Below are 16,024 nucleotides of genomic sequence, written 5' to 3'. Positions count from 1 at the left end.
AATTGAGCCCATTTGACTTCTTGGTGTCTCCTTTTGAGTGCTTGTGCTTAGGTTTTAAAGCCCCAAGATTTTTTTCCTTACATTTTTGTTAGCATTCTTCGTGGGTAGGGGTTGGAACTAGGTGATCTTTAATGTGCCTTCCAATCATTCTGTGATTCTATGAAAGAAACTGTTCAAAATGACATCAGTAAATATAGAATTTTGGAATAAGTGAGGCTGAAGAGAACACCTGTATGCCTTTTGTCACAACTCTTGTTCAAAAGAATGTTAAATTTCACATTGGACTGGTTTCTCAGCAACTAATTTAGTCAACTTCTGATTATTTTGGAGGATGGAGATTCCACATGCCTTCGAGCAAAACCCTGGAAACTCACCCTGAAGGACACTCTCAGTTGACACCTTTCTTCCATGTCCATAAAGGATAAGAGGTCATGGATCTTTGATGACTGATGATTTGATCACATGATCATTGGATCTCTGGATGGTCACAGAGCAGCAAATATTTCTGTAGACCTCCAGATGCTCTCCAAGTTTCAGAGCTGTGAAGGGGGCTGAAGTGTTGCCCTTCCAAGGTTTGGAATCACAGATTCACAGAATCATTTAGGTTGGAAAAGACCTCCAAGATCACTGAGTCCAACCTGTGACTGATCCCCACCTTGTCAATGAGACAAGAGCACTGAGTGCCATGTCCAGGTGTTTCCTGGACATAGGATGGGGACTCCACCAAGAAGTCAAGCACCAAAGTGCTCCATGTTCAGCATTTGGGGAATGGTATATGTTTCATATAAGATTTAAGAGCCCTAAAATCCTGCCTTTTGCTGAGTTTAGGACCCTAATTCTGTGCTTCCAGTAGGAAAGGGAGGAAGCATGTCTTGTCCCAGAAAATGCCCATTTTGAAGAGCTTGCTCCAAAGCTGAGGCAGGGTTATTTCTCTCTTTGAGAAAACTGGAGATCATGGATTCCTCCCATGCTGCCAGTCTCCAGTTAAGGAGGATGCTCCCATCTTGCTCTCAAGGAATTCCAATCCTCATCTCCAGCTTCCTAAAGGTAGGAACTGGCCATGGTACATCATTTGTTAACTCTTCCAGTCATTCACTCTTTTCCTCCCAGCCCTTTACCCCACTGAGGTTTTCCCACAATGTAGCCAAAACACAAAATGTGTGGGGCCACAGAACTGTAGAATCATAAAGGCTGGAAAAGGCCTTTAAGATCAAGTCCAACCACCAACCCAGCACCATGTTCCCCACTAAGCCATGTCCTCAAGTATCACAACTACATGTTTTTTGAACATTTCTAGGGATGATGACTCCATCACTTTCTTGGGCACTCTGTTCCAATGCTTGGAAACACTTTCTGTGAAAAAAACCTCCTAATATCTAATCTAAACCTCCCCTGGTGCACCTTGAGGCCATTTCCTCAGAAGAAAAGGCATTTAAGGGCATTCAGTTAGCTACAATAGTCATGATGGCCAAGAAATGCTTAGATACCCAACCCTACAGTCCACAGGCACATTTTATGTGAGAGAGCTTTCCCAAGGAATAACTGCCCCAAGGAAACCTTGCTGTTGTGCATATCTCATGCACACTCACAAAGCACACATCACCACGGGCACATGGTGGATCTAGTGCAGCGTCCATGGCCATTGACACAAAAACTCACCCTGACACCATCTATCTTCAGCCCAAGATCAAAAAACAGAAGTCATAGAATCGTGGAATCATTAAGGCTGGAAAAGACCTCCAAGATCATCAACTCCAAACTTCATCAACACTGTGTTGACTTCCCTCCTTTCTCCGGGGCTGCTCTCTGTTCTCCTGGGATGAGACACACTGGTACCCCCTTTTTTGGGCCAAGCTAGGGTTTTAGGGGATATATTTTTAACACAATGACAGGTTTTGTGCTTTAACTGACCATGTAAGCGTGGGGCAAGGCAGCTCAGCTCAGTCACGGTCATCTTGGCCAAAGGTTCACAGTTGGTGCCACAGACTGTGACCAAAGTCTTCCCAGGGGAAAACCCACTTCCATACAGGTAAACTGCTCCTCCACTCAAGCCACCTTGGGAAAGGACAGAAAAGGGGATTTCAGACAGATCCTGACAGGCAGCTGTCAATAAAAGTAATTTTTTTAATTCATATTTTTTTTTGCTTTCATGACAAAAAAGCCTGTCACTGCAGTCCCTCACACAACACCCTCCATGACTTACCCCAGTTGTGACTCACAGCTGTCACTGTCAGCTGAGAGGTGAAGGTCAGGTTGGAGGAAGCCCAGCCCCTGGGGATATCCAGGCCCAGCACAGGATATTCACCCACAGGGAGCAGAGGAGCTGAGCACTGCAAAATGGAGCCAGTGATGGTGACACCACTACAAGCAAAGTCTCCAATAAACACCTTCAGGGTGTCCCTCTCTGTGACCCGTGACACTGTCATCGTTAGAAGGAGACCAGTTGCAACAAGTGAAAGGAAAGCTGGGGTAAACTCCTCACTGTAACTTATTGTTCCAAGGTAATGGAAATGTTCATCCACTTTCAGACTCAGAGCTCTGGTGCCGTTACCCGGAGGCACCGTGCACTGGAGAGCAGCACAGGTGACACTGAGGATGTGGCAGGGGTGGTGATCTATGAGAACAGAAGTTGTTCTCTGCCCTTTCAGTGCTGAGCCCGCCAAGGTGAGCAGACCTCCCCCGTTGGTGCTGAAGTTTTGTGGGTAGAACCGATCCACCTGAGGCAGGATGGGGAGGACCCTCGATGCCTCCCTAAAGCAAGCATTCCCACTTTTCCTGTTGGATATGGAAATGCTGTGCTCCCCTGGGGCAAGGCAGGCTGTCTGGCACTCGATGATGGTCTCGTTCCAGAAAGTCACCTTGCAGGCAGTGTGGCTGTTCACACGTACCAGGGGGCTGTCGCTTGGCCAGGCCAGCCTCTGTCCTTTGATTGTCACATAGGTGAGTGTCCCATTGGTCTTCCAGGTCACCAAATGTACCAGAGGGGTCCACTGCTCATGGAGGTGGAGTGTACATTCCCCAAGGCACACACTGTTGACCCCATTGACAGTCACTGTGACACTGAGAGCCCGGGATGCCTCAGCCAGCCCCTGAGAGTGCAAAGGACGTGAAGCTGGAAGGACAACACAACTAATGGCATTGTAATCAGACTCCTGGATCTCACAGGAATAATTACTCTCCAGGCTGACCTGTACCAAATTCCTCCTGGATTTTAAAGCAATGCCAGATATAGTGAGCAACATCCCACCGCAGATTGATCCTTTTGCTGGGAATATGGAGGTTATCTGTGGAGTTACTGTAAGGGCCTGCTGCCTTGCTGTCACATGGGCATATCCCAGCTGCCTGTGGACAACCTGGATGGAGAAAATCCCAGGTTCCAGGCTGTTCAGTGACAAAGAGCACTGATAAAACATTGCAGACTTGTTGCCACGTTGAAACTCAAGTTGACATTCACTGTGTCCAAGCTTAGCCACAGATCCAGTGATGTTTATCCCCTGGATGCTCAAGAGTAGACTGCTGTCTGTGGTTTCTGTTTCAACAACAGTAACAAGGGGGGTCAAAGCTCTTTGGTAGTTAAAGGTGGTGGTCCTTTTGGCCAAGAGAGAGTACTGAAGTGACCTGCTGCTGATGACAACGTTTACTCTGACAGAGATGTCTTGTGAATCTTCATCAGACAAATTAGCAGCTGGTGGGGTCAGGCACCAAATTATCTCTTCTTCCAAGTGAGTAACTGCACAGGTTTGATTGTTCATTGAAACAGAAACCAGGTCAGGATTTTGGCTAAAGCCCACCCCAGAGATTGTGAGCAGTGTTCCACCTAGGAGTAAAACAACATGAGGAAGAAGGACATTATTGGCAGGAAAGGAATTAATGACTGTCCATGAACAACCACAAACCATGATCTTTAAGGTCTCTTCCAACCCAGACCATTCTATGACAAAGCTGATAAGCATGATTGTCTTAGCCAGGGTGAATGGAAGAAGAAATAAAGTTCTTTTTTATTTGGATAGGACAGTTAGAGACGATAAGCAACTGTACATCAGGATAATCCTACATGGACAAGAGGCTGAGGTAACATGTAGCCAGGGACCCTTGTGGCAGTAAATGACAGTAAAGAGCCACTACAAATCTGGAGAAAGCTGCTGTGAAAGGACCCCAGAGAGTAAACTGAGACTGAACTCTTCATGGAATGGGACTGTCCATACAAGTAGATGAGAAGATGGTTTGGCCCTGCTGCCTACAGGGAAGCAGAACATAGGAATGACTACTTTCAAACTCAGGCAGAGTTCCAAATTTCATACAATCACAGAATGGTTTGGGATGGAAGGACCCTAAAGCTCATCTCATTCCAACCCCCTGCCATGGGCATGGACACCTTCCACTATACCAGGTTGCTCCAAGCCCTGTCCAACCTGACCTTGAACACTTCCAGGGATGGGGCAGCCACAGCTTCTCTGGACAACCTGTGCCAGGGCCTCACCACCTTCACAGTAAAGAGCCCATTTGAAGCCTCTCTCCCTCTTCCTTTCATTATTGGTACTCCCACTGCTTTGCCTTGCTTCAACCTCTTTATCCATTAAGCCCATTCCCTTCCTTTTCCCATTATCCGCCTGCAAAATATTGGTTTATGATGGGATTCTTTCTGAGTGAGCTCAAATCCTTAATCCAGATGCCCACACTAGTGTTAGAGACAACAAAAGACTAGAGGTAAAGGGGGGAGGACTGGTGCTTTTTGCAGCAATGAGATTCTAATTCAGCTTAAGCCACTCATAAAGGCACAACCAAAAAGTTAATCAGTTCTTATTTAATTTTCAATTTACCATTAAATATGAAAAGAAGGGTACAGCTTCTATTATTTTTTTTTAGTATGTCTTAATCTTCAAAACTCACAGGATTTGCTTTCCAAGCTCTATCCATTCTCTCATCTTTCAAGGCTTGAGCACTTCACAAAGTATTGAACTAATCACGTAGCACAAAGCCTCTGGATTTTTGTGTCTTTAAATGTGTTGTGAGCCTGGGAGAGCAATCTGTGGAGGACCTGAGGTTGTAGCATAAGAATTTCTCTGTCTTCTATAAAAGCATTTCTAAAGGCTCATGTAAAATTCACTACAGGGATTCAACTCTCCCCCACCACCAGCCAAATGACAAAATAAATCAACCACCCCAAATCTGCTTTTTAAGATTTAAAGTAAAACTTTTTTTTTAATTCAGTGATGTTTTGCTCTCAAACACACTTAAATTATTTCCAGTGTCTAAAAGCTTGGAACAGGATTAATAAATATTTCACTTTTGATTAAAATTAACATTTAAAAAGGGCTTTTTTTTTTTTCAACTCAACAAAAATGAACATCCCCTTTGGGATCACTTGAAATTATTGTTTGCTTCAAACCACAATTTTACCCTGCTTCCCACCTAACTTTCACATGGAAAACCTTGAAAGATGAGGGCGAAATGACTGAAGGAAACAGTACAGATGAGCCAGGTGTGGGCGTGCTTTGTTTTCCCAACGGGAACATGCAAGGATACATGAGCAAACACTTGGGGAAATCAGATTCAAAGCACAGGGAGCCCTGAGCCAACCAACCAGATTGAGGGATGCTCACTACAATCCCACGTTTCCAGACTGCTGCTGTCTGCCTGTTGATGTCTGCATAATAAAGGGTCACAGATTCAAAGCACCCTCATTTAAACTGATGTGAAACTGGATGCACTTTCCATTCCTGCAGGAAAACTGTGCCCTTGATCCCTTTAACCTCCATAAGTGGCTGCAGATGTATCAACACTGTTTACCCAGAAAGGAGCCGCAACACGGTTCCACGCTGAAGACCTCAGAGAGGTACTGGATTAACAGCTCAGTCCTGCAAAACACAAGAAACATAGAAAGGATTTGGGGGATATTTTTATATTTTACTCTCCTGCTACACTGCTATCCTTTCTAACAGCTCTTTCTAGCTTGGAAAGTCAAACGCTCACCTGTCACATCACCTTGGTTTAATGCCACAAGCAACAAGACCACCCCACACTCCAAATTTTTTCATGTGGTTTAAAATCATAGAATGATTTAGGTTGGAAGGGACCTTAAAGATCATGTCATTCCAACCCTCCTGCTGTGGGCAAAGACACATTTGAGCTACATCTGTCACAAACACTCTCTTTTCAATTGGCAACCTGTGGGTCAAATTTAGTCCACGAGGTGCAAGTGATTTGCCCATCAAAAGAAAAACCCGTCAGGAATGAGGGTTTTTTTTGGCAAACAGATCCCACTTTACCTACACCCCCAGCAGGAGATGCAAGTGCTTTGAAGAGACATCCCTGTTGCCTTCTCTCCTCACTTCCTCCCACCAGACAGTAGAGTAACTAACTGAAACAAGAGGAAGCCCAGATATGAGCTCCTGAAGGCACTCAAATAAAGGTGTAGCTCTCTTTCTGTCTCATCTACATCTATTTTTCCTCCTCACCATCCTCCTTTCAGAAACACCCCCTTCCCTAAAAAGTTCCATTAGAGAAGAGGACCTTCCCAATCCTACAATCCAGCCCAACAGAAATCAGACTTGTCTCCTGGGATGATCCATCTCTCTCCACTCTATCCCTGGAGAAGAAATGAGGGTGCTGCTAAGAGACTCCAGCACCAGGTGGGTGTCATCACACCAACCACAAATTTTCTCCTGAAGTTCATTAATGCTACAAGCAGCTTAGGTTGGTTTAGGAACAATAAAACCAGCTAATTTCTCCCAATATCATTGTTTCAGGATCATTCCTGGCAGCTGCCATGGATGAGGATTAAAACTGTGCTGCTAGTGAATGCATTCTTACATCCCCACTTCAGGTCGGTTTTCCCCCCACATTTTAATTCAGTTATATTACATTTATCTAGGCATGAACTTGAAGTGTCACCTTAAAAGATGGAAATAGCATCATTTAAAAATTCTCCAAACAAAGCATTTTTTTATTGTTCAAACTAGCTTTTGTTTTTCCGATGAAAAGTGTTTCTTTTCTTCTGCTGTTTTCCTACAGCAGGATTTATCTGCATTTGACCTGAATCCATGAATACCTTTGATTGCCTGAATATGCATTTTTCATCAAATCAACTGTTTTTTTCTAAAATGTTTCTCTCCTGCCTCCTACTGATCCAAGGGGAGTTAATTGAGTAGCATTAGCAGTTTGCTGACTTGGGTTCCACAGATCAATAAATGCCTTGATAATTATTCATAATTTTATACCACACTGCAGAATTCACTGTTAGGTGTTTGTGAAAACCTCTTGCCTTCCTTTTCAGATTAACCCTAAAACACCAAATAGGATGGAGAATGAAGTTTATAAGGAAAATACTCACCTGTCTGAAGCAATAGTGATACCATTGATGGTGACAGAAATATTGTGCCACCCTGCAGCCAGGGCTGGAAGTGTCACATTAACACCATGGTCTGTCTGCTCCTGGATCTGTGGCCACGAGTCTCCAATTTGGACCTTGACATCCGAACCCCGGTAGGTGGCAAACTGAGATATCCCAATCTGAAGCTCCTCCCCTCCTGCAGAGGAAAGAATGGATGAAACAATTTCAGTTTTTCTGGCAATGGTTATTTTGGCACATGTGACCATTGCCTGGGGAAGAGCACAGAGTCCCATCATGCCAGGACAGGTCCAGTCATGTCCATCAGCCCAAGACCAAAAAGTTGAAGACTGATGGTTCTGTATCCTCTGTATCCTACTGAATCCCTCATGGATAAGGTCACCAGGTATCAGAGTTGTCTTGAGATCCCAGCCCAGTGAACTTGGCTATGACCCTCTACACTCACTCTCATCCTCCGTATTCAGGATAGATCTATGGCCCTTTGTCATAAATCTCTATCCTATAAATATCTGAACTGCATAAAAGCCAAATCCTGTCTTTTTAAAACTGTCATAAACTGCAGCTGAAGAGTTCTGGGTTTTTTCCCAAATCCTTGATGAATTATCTGGATCACATTTTGAAGCCCTATGGAGATGATCTAACTTTAACAGGAGCCTCCCACAGCAAAATGAAAATTTCTTGGGTACCTAAAGTCAGATGGTCACATATGTGCCTGCTGGGGTTTAACCCCAGCCAGCAACTCAGCCTCTCATAATTGTTCACTCCCTCACCCAGAGTGGGATGGAGGAGAGAACTGGAAGAGTAAAAGGGAGAAGGCTCATAGGTAAAGACAGTTTTATATGAAAAGCAAAAGCCATGTTTGCAAAGCAAAACAAGGAATTCATTCATCAGCCACTTCCCATGGGCAGGCAGGTGTTCAGCCATCCTCAGGAAAGCAGGAATCCAGCACACATAACCATTACTTGGGAAGTCAAACACCAACACCCTGAATGTCCCCCTCTTCCTTCTTCTTTCCCCAGGTGTTATTGCTGAGCATGATGTCATATGGTCTGGAATATTCCTTGGGTGAGCTGGGGGCAGGTGTCCTGTCTGTGTTCCCTTACCAACTCCTTATGCACCCCCAGCTCACTCACTGATGGGGTGGGATGTGGAGCAGAAAAGGCCTAGACTTTGTATTAAGTACCTGATCAGCAATGATGAAACATCCCTGTGTAACCAACACCATTTTCAGCACAAAGCCAAACCCATATTCACATACTAGCTACTATGAAGAAAAAAAACCAGCTCAGCTTCAAAGCACCTTGTTTTCAGGAAACATGGTTCTCTCTCTCACAGTTAAACTCTGTTTTGAGCCACACTATATTCAGATGAAAGGGGATATTTTACTTATCTGTGCACAGTGCAGTAATAGAAAAGAACAAAGGCAGTGGAGAAGGGAATTTCATAACCTAAATTCCTCCTGAAATAGGTTTAAAAAATTTGGGTGTTATCCATCAGTCCTAACAGACACACAAAAAGAGCTGTAGTGAATCCCACCAAAAAACCCTCATTTCTCTTCACTGACTATGCAAGACATTTAAACAACAAGCACAGAGATGTGTTTAGGAGTCGAATCTCACCCTCTTGTCTCCCCTGAAGGGATGAAGAAGGGAGGACAGAGCTTCCTGATGAAGCAGGAGAGCCTGTACGAAGCTCCCTTCATCTACCTGCTCTTCTAAGCAGATCTTGAAGCCAGTACTTTTCAATTCTGCTTGTACAAAGAGTCAAATAAAGTTTTAAAGCCTGCAAAGTTGAGTATGTTAATAACGTGAACTCTTTTTACTCCTGGTCAATTGTCAGCTTAATCCCAGATGCCTGGAAGGCATTGGTCTAATTTATTTATTCTTTTTATTCTATGGAAGGAAAATTATATTAAAAGACAAAGCCATGGAGGTTCTGAATAGGAGATTGAACTCAGTCCCAGCACTGCTCATGAGACTCTATAACATTAAGGAATTCCTTGCACCTGGAATGCCCGCGGCGAGAAAAACCTCCCCTTGGTGCTGTGGCATTGGAATAATATTCAAGTGATAAAGGACATTTTCTCTTATTTATGCATCCTGGAGTAATAGAAAATGACAAGGGCATTTGGGGAAAGGAACAGAAACACTGGGATTGCACAAGAACTGTGTTTTGGACTAGTAGTCACCTAACTCCATAAATCTCCACCGAGTCCAACCAAACTTGAGAGCTGGGGGGGGCTTTAAGGTGTGCACTGGAGAGGTTGTAAAAAGAGAAGAAAAAAAAGCAGATTATTATATCCTTGGAGGAATGGGAGTGGGAAACAGGAATATTTCTGTCTTTCTCTCATCTTCCTTCCTCTTTCTCTCAGATACTGAGAAACCGGTGTCTGGTCGCCACATAGAAATGTACTAAACTTCTTCCTAAAAGACTCGTCTGTAAGTGGACAACATTTGGCATTAATGCTTTCTATTCCTAACACCCAGGCAAAATCTTGGGGGGAAGAAAAAGGAGGGAAATGAGCAAAAAAAGTTCAACTCCAAATAGAAACTTTCAAAAGACAAGAATGATCAACGCTCTATGACATCTATTTGGGATTTTGTTCCCACAAAGTCCATGAAGACTATGCTCATATTCTAAAGCAACAGTTTACAAGATCAAACTGGAAGGAACAGTTTGGATTGGAAATGGGGACTAGAAAGACATGCATTGCCTTTCTTCTTCTTTCAGCAGCCTAAAATACATGTGATGCTCCTCACGGTCAACCCTTTGGGATCCTGGACACGGACACTCTGTAGGGCTCATTTATCTTGTCATGACTGAACCTATTACCAAGGATGAGTGGGTGGGCAAATTTCAGAGCAGAGTTAGAGAAACATGATGCAAAAGGAACTCTGTAACACATCTAACATCCTGTGGACATCATCCATACTGACCTAGGACAAGCAACTCATTCCCTCATGTCCGTTGGAGTAAAACCAATCAAACCAAAAAAACAGTGTGTCAGATCAAACTTCATAGACCTATATTCCCTCTGCCCCACTACCATCAACAATAACAACACTTCTCCAGATGGTTCTTAATATAAATCTTCAGCCTTTTCACCTGCTATGCCACTTCTGTTCCTGCTCAGGGACACAACAGTAGGGTTTAAGGAAGGATCATATCGGAACAAGTTGGTTACTGTTGTTGACTGGTACCCAGAAATTAATGTCACGTGGGCAGCAGCATCTTCTGTCCCCTAGAAAGAGAAATGAAGAAAATGTCAGGTATAAGAATGTACTAATTTAAAAAAAAATATAAAAATTACTATTTTCCTGCATCTCCCATACTTAACAAGTCAGGCACATAGCACTGATGAAATTTATATCTACCCAGACTCTACTTAAATGTGTGCATTTATACAGACTTTTAAGAAACATCTATGGAGAGTTAGAAACCTTGAAACAATCCCAGACTATGTAGACTGGGATTTGCTATATCCATATTAGTAAATTAAACTAATAAATAAAATCCCGGACCGTGCAGTTTTTAATTTGCAAGATCCTTACTAAATTAAAGAGTTGTTTGTTGTTTCACTGGTTTTCATAAATCACCTATTAATCTATTTTTAATTAAACTGGTCTATTCTGTAGATGGAGTGCACAGTAAATTGTCCCACAGCCAAGACTTGGCTTGTGGGCTACAGTTTGCCCTTTCCCTAGTGTAGCTCAGGCTAGGAAGAAACAGAAAGCCTGTAAGTTCTTGACTGTGTCCCCAAAAAATGTGGTTTCTTACCCGAGAAGGAACTTCACATTCAATTCTGGTTGAATTTCTGCCATCCTCCAAAACTGGGCAAGGCTGAGATCCAAACAACACCACGTTTACTCCTTCCAGATTGGTCCCCCTGAGAGCCACCCTCAGTCCTCCTGAAAAACACAGTTATTCCATTACATCCAATACATAGAATATTTTTATATGCAAAGGATTCTTTGTTTATAGATGACTACAAAAGCACAGTCTCTCAGTTGATCTGATGATGATCTGCTCCATCTTGCTGTGCCTGGTTTCCTCTCTTTCACTAGAGATCCTTCTTGCCTATTATTTGGATTTTTCTCTTGGATACAGGAGGGCTGAGTTTGTTTCTCGAGTTATTTTTTAATGACATACTTATTTAAACCAGCAGGCTCTGGCCTGTGATCTCTCTCTTAGACAGATCCCCAGCCCAAGAATGAAACAGGGAAGGAAGGAAGAAGCACTAAGAATGGAAAATGAGCTTAACACAGCAGGTGTTTTCACAGTTCAAACAGCTGCCAGGCACCCTGCTGTCCAAAAAGCCTGTGGCCTGTGTCTAGGAAACTTAGGTTAGAAAGGGGACTTGGCAGAACTTGAAACTTAGAGCTGTGAGGAAAGTCACGGAGGGCTTGATTCCGTGAAGTACTAAAGCAAACTCAGCTCTCCCTCGTGCCAGAGCTGAGTCTCTTCTATCACATGTGGGATCATGCCCCACACAAGTCAGACTTGTGCTTGATCTTTCTTCAGCATCCTATTCCACTGTAAATAGTAGAGGCACCCCTTTGCTTTTCCAAGCAGTCAGAAGATTCAGGGATACTTCAAAGAGAAACAGGAAAGGGAGCATGAGCGGACATTAATGAAAATTCTAATGTGGACTTTGTTCTTTTACGTGGTTCAGAGACAAATTTAAAAATAAAAGGAATTTTGCCTGAAACTTACAGCTGTTTGCTCTAGTCCTCAACTCTGGAGAGTTTTAGAACTGTGGCTGGACAGACTGCTTAGACAGGAATTTTATTAATGCAGTGCTTGTTTGTATTTATTAGCATGGCTATGTTGCAAACCAAGTGAGTTTTTATGATTCTTTTCACATGTGATGTAAACAAACATCTACACTAAAATAATTGTGTATTGATGGCAAAGTCCCTTGTACATTTTCCCCAAAGTATCTTTTCCTGTTAATTCTTTAAGCCACCAGAGAATTATAGAAGTTTAATCTTCTAGATTTTCTCTGGCTGGCAGCAAAACCAGGCAAACATCAGCAACTGGATACGTTAACAGTAAGCTCCTGCTATCCACTGGAACATGAGAGTATCCTTAGAAAGGCATTCCATGCTTTTAGTATTAGGTCATGGGGATCTCCCAGCATGGCACTACTGACACCAAGGATATTTTGACACGAGGGAGCTGATGCAGCAAAGTACAAGCTGCTTCTTGCCTTCCCATTCTGTAACATGGAATTTGCAGAGTCAGAAAGAGTAAGAAGTGAAAACTGAAGCCACTTGTCTAATGAGAGACTTGTCAGATAAGGAGCTTCAGATTTAGAGTGCAAAATCCACGTGTGTTGTGTAAAGACTGATGCTCTTGTTTTGATATCTACATTATATCCATATGCAGTGAAATACTGCCTATGTGCACTTTATGATGAGATTGAAGAGAAGTATTTTAAATGGAAGAAATTAAAAACACAGATGGAAGCTGTAATTCTTTCCAATTATAAACATTGCAGGCACATGTAATGTAAGATGACATTATACTTGCTTTCTTTTTAATGAGTGACAGATCACTGGAATTGGGAGAAGAACTGGATTACCAGCAAAGGAAATGGGAAGCAAGGCCCAAGCACTAAAGTTTGCCATTTCTGGAATTATTTTAGAGTTTTTTGGAGATGCTTGATTTCTGTGGTCTTGGGTTTTCTATGAATCAAAAGTGAGTCTTAACCTTAGTGTACTATGTGACCCTCTCATTAGGGGAAAAAAATGTAATAAGAGGGTTACAATAGCTTCCTTCCCATGCCACCCCCCAAAAAAAAACAAAGAAAAGAAAGAGGTGGACATAACTCGTAGTTTAGGAACACTACTTTATTCCAAATCCATCCCATGGTTCATCCATGGAGAGGTTTACAGACCATCATTCCCTTTCTCTGCCTGCTCCAAGGTGGCCAAGCATGGTTCAGTTCCCCAAGCCATGTGGCTTCCTGCTGTACCTAGGCCAGCATTCCTGCTCTCAGGGGTGTTATCATAATCTCAAATCATCACAATTACGAAATGCCAAGACTTCCAGAAAAAAAAAAATCTGGGTAACCTTTACTGTCAGAGTAGATGTTGTTTATAGGTACATTCCTTAATTCTTGAAAAGAAGTGATAAGCTGAGATTGCCCTTATTGCACAGCCCAGGTGTGGTAAGAGTGTTTTCCACATTTCTCATTGAGCTGAGGAGACCCTTCCCTCTCCCAAAAAAGGGGAAAGGTTGGTTATTTGCAGCATTTGTTATGGCTCAGATACAGTTGTCTGGGCACCTTGCTTGAACTTCCATCTGTCTCACATACAGAGCACATGAGAGAGTTGTATGGTCCCTTATCCCCAGAGTCCTGTGGAAAATCTTTCCACCTCTTGTCTTCAAGTATGGACTATATCACCCTTTATTTCCTTTCCTGTTTCAAGGACAGGAGAGGTAAGGGGAATGGAAGGAGACTCAGTTTAGCTTGAGCTTCTCTAGGTTTCTCAGTTTTGTATCTAAACACAGATGTGTTTTCCATTTTATTATTTTATTTCCAGTGTATGAATTCGCTCCAATGGAACTGGGATGAACTGAAGTACAGTCATTTCATTTAGGTTGGAAAATACCTCTTAAGATCTAATCCAACCATTAACTCAGTTAACTGTTAACTGCTGTTAACTCAGCACTGCCAAGCTCACCACTTTACCATGTCCCTAAGTTACACATCTACATGTCTTCCAAATCCCTCCAGGGATGGGGACTCCATCACTACCCTGGGCAGGCTGTTACAATGGCTGACAATCCTTTCAGTGCAGAAATTTTTCCTAATACTTGATCTGATTAGGCCAGATTAATTCAAATACTGCAAAGCTACAGATGTGGCAGGATGAATATGAAACACTAACACACACCTGATTTGCTAGAATGAATACACGTGCACTTGAAATTACAATTCCCAAACAAAACTAGTTGGGAAACTGGTTGCCTCCACAAAGAACAAAGGGAAGTCTGTCACTCTTTAAGTAACTTTCCCCACACAGTGTATACAGCCATAATATGTCTTTTTCATCACAGAATATGCTGACTTGGTTGGAAACCACAAGGTTCATCGAGTCTAAATCTTAGCCCTGCACAGGACCATCCCCAAGAGTCACACCATGTGCCTGAGAGTATCATCCAAAAGCTTCTTGTGCTGTGGTAGGCTTGGTGAAGACCTTGGCAGTGAAAATACAGAAGAACCAAACACGTCATGGAAAAGAAGTAGCAGAAGGCAGATGGTCCCTTAGAGCTGCTCTGGAGTTCAAACCTACCAATCTCTGAAGTCGTAGGAGGTTCGATGGCGACCAGCTTTGGCTCCACTCTCAGGAAGATCCCTTCTCCTGTGCTGCCATTGAGTGCAAATCCATAAGGCCTCACCAGTAGTGCCAGCTGGTAGATTCCCACTGGCAGCCTCTCCACCTGGCAAACCACTTCGGTTTCATTCGACTTCGTGACGTGGCAGCTCGTGCGGTTCACCTCCACCTGCAGTGCTGGTTTCTCCTCAGTGAAGCCATCTCCCCTGATAACCACTGTGGCCAGGGGCCCATCATCTGAAGGGACACAATCAACAAGATGAGTCATGAATTTTGGTGTAACAATGTCCTGAATTTACTTTCAACAAACAGTTAAAAGTTTTTTACCAGCTTCATCAGGACATCCTAAAAACTGCACCGCTGGTGTTGTCTCATTGCCCACATAATGCCAATTCCTGCCTGTCCCTGTCCAGCTATTACATTTTTTCCTTAAATTTTTGCTAAAAATTACTTGAGCCAAGAGCTACTTTTCCTTTAGGCATCAAACCTGCCACCGTTTGTCTCCCCTTCATGTCTTTACCATAGAATTGCAGAACAATTAAGGTTGTAAAAGACCTCTCTGGTCATTGAGGCCAACTGTTAATTCAGCACCTCTGAGTTCACCACTAAACCATCTGAACACTTCCAGGCAGGGTACCTCCACCACTCCCCTCGGCAGGCTGTTCCAGTGCTTGATCAACCTTTCAGTGAAGACATTTTTCCTGATATACAATCTAAACCTCTTCTAATGCAACTTGAGACCATCTCCTCTTATCCTATTGTTTATTAATTGGAAGAAAAGACCAACCCATGCCTGGCTTCAACATCCTGTCAGAGAGTTGTAGAGAGCCATAGGTCTCCCCTGACCCTTCTTTTCTCCAGACTGAACACCCCTGGATCCCTGACCTGCTCCTCATCAAACTTGTTCTCCAGACCCTTTCCCAGCTCCATTGCCCTACTCTGGACACAGTTGTACACACTTAACATGTCTGGAAATGGAGCTGGTCAGAAGCAACCCGTTAAAAGTGCAGTTTTCATAAAAGCAGAAATTTCCAAAAGAATACACAGGCACATGAAACCATCATCTGGCAGATCTTTTTCACAGAACAATGGGGTTTTTTTTGCCATTTTGTTCAGACACAAAGCCCCGTTACCTGATAAATACTCCACATGCCTGACTGTGGGTGTCAATTCCTGACTGAACTGGAAAGAGCATGAGCCAGAACAGTTTGAAAGGACATCATTCACCACCACCACCACCTGGAGACAGAGAAGAGAGTTACCTTAAACCTGTGAAGGAAACAGAGGTGTTTTCTAGAGCCACAGCTACCTGATAGATGCTGGTAACCAC

At 43.2% G+C, this 16,024-nt stretch overlaps 1 protein-coding gene across 1 annotated transcript in view; it reads right to left on the bottom strand.

Annotated features, from left to right (window-relative positions):
* PKHD1 (PKHD1 ciliary IPT domain containing fibrocystin/polyductin) overlaps nt 1–16,024 on the bottom strand; it is a 256,328-nt gene that overhangs the window by 207,727 nt on the left and 32,577 nt on the right. Inside the window, exons 26-33 of the mRNA XM_018088733.3 lie at nt 15,828–15,933; nt 14,653–14,931; nt 11,129–11,259; nt 10,457–10,592; nt 7,334–7,529; nt 5,791–5,858; nt 2,204–3,817; nt 1,912–2,055 (exon numbers count right to left, since the gene is read on the bottom strand). Coding sequence (XP_017944222.3) covers nt 1,912–2,055; nt 2,204–3,817; nt 5,791–5,858; nt 7,334–7,529; nt 10,457–10,592; nt 11,129–11,259; nt 14,653–14,931; nt 15,828–15,933 — 2,674 coding nt within the window. The remainder of the gene's footprint in view (nt 1–1,911; nt 2,056–2,203; nt 3,818–5,790; nt 5,859–7,333; nt 7,530–10,456; nt 10,593–11,128; nt 11,260–14,652; nt 14,932–15,827; nt 15,934–16,024) is intronic.

This window comes from Manacus vitellinus, unplaced genomic scaffold (genome assembly GCF_001715985.3).
Source record: "Manacus vitellinus isolate BGI_N305 unplaced genomic scaffold, ASM171598v3 scaffold_11_pilon, whole genome shotgun sequence".
In the NCBI taxonomy this organism is placed as follows: Eukaryota; Metazoa; Chordata; class Aves; order Passeriformes; family Pipridae; genus Manacus; species Manacus vitellinus.
Note: the sequence above shows the minus strand (reverse complement) of the source record. Positions and strands in the feature narration are given on the sequence as shown.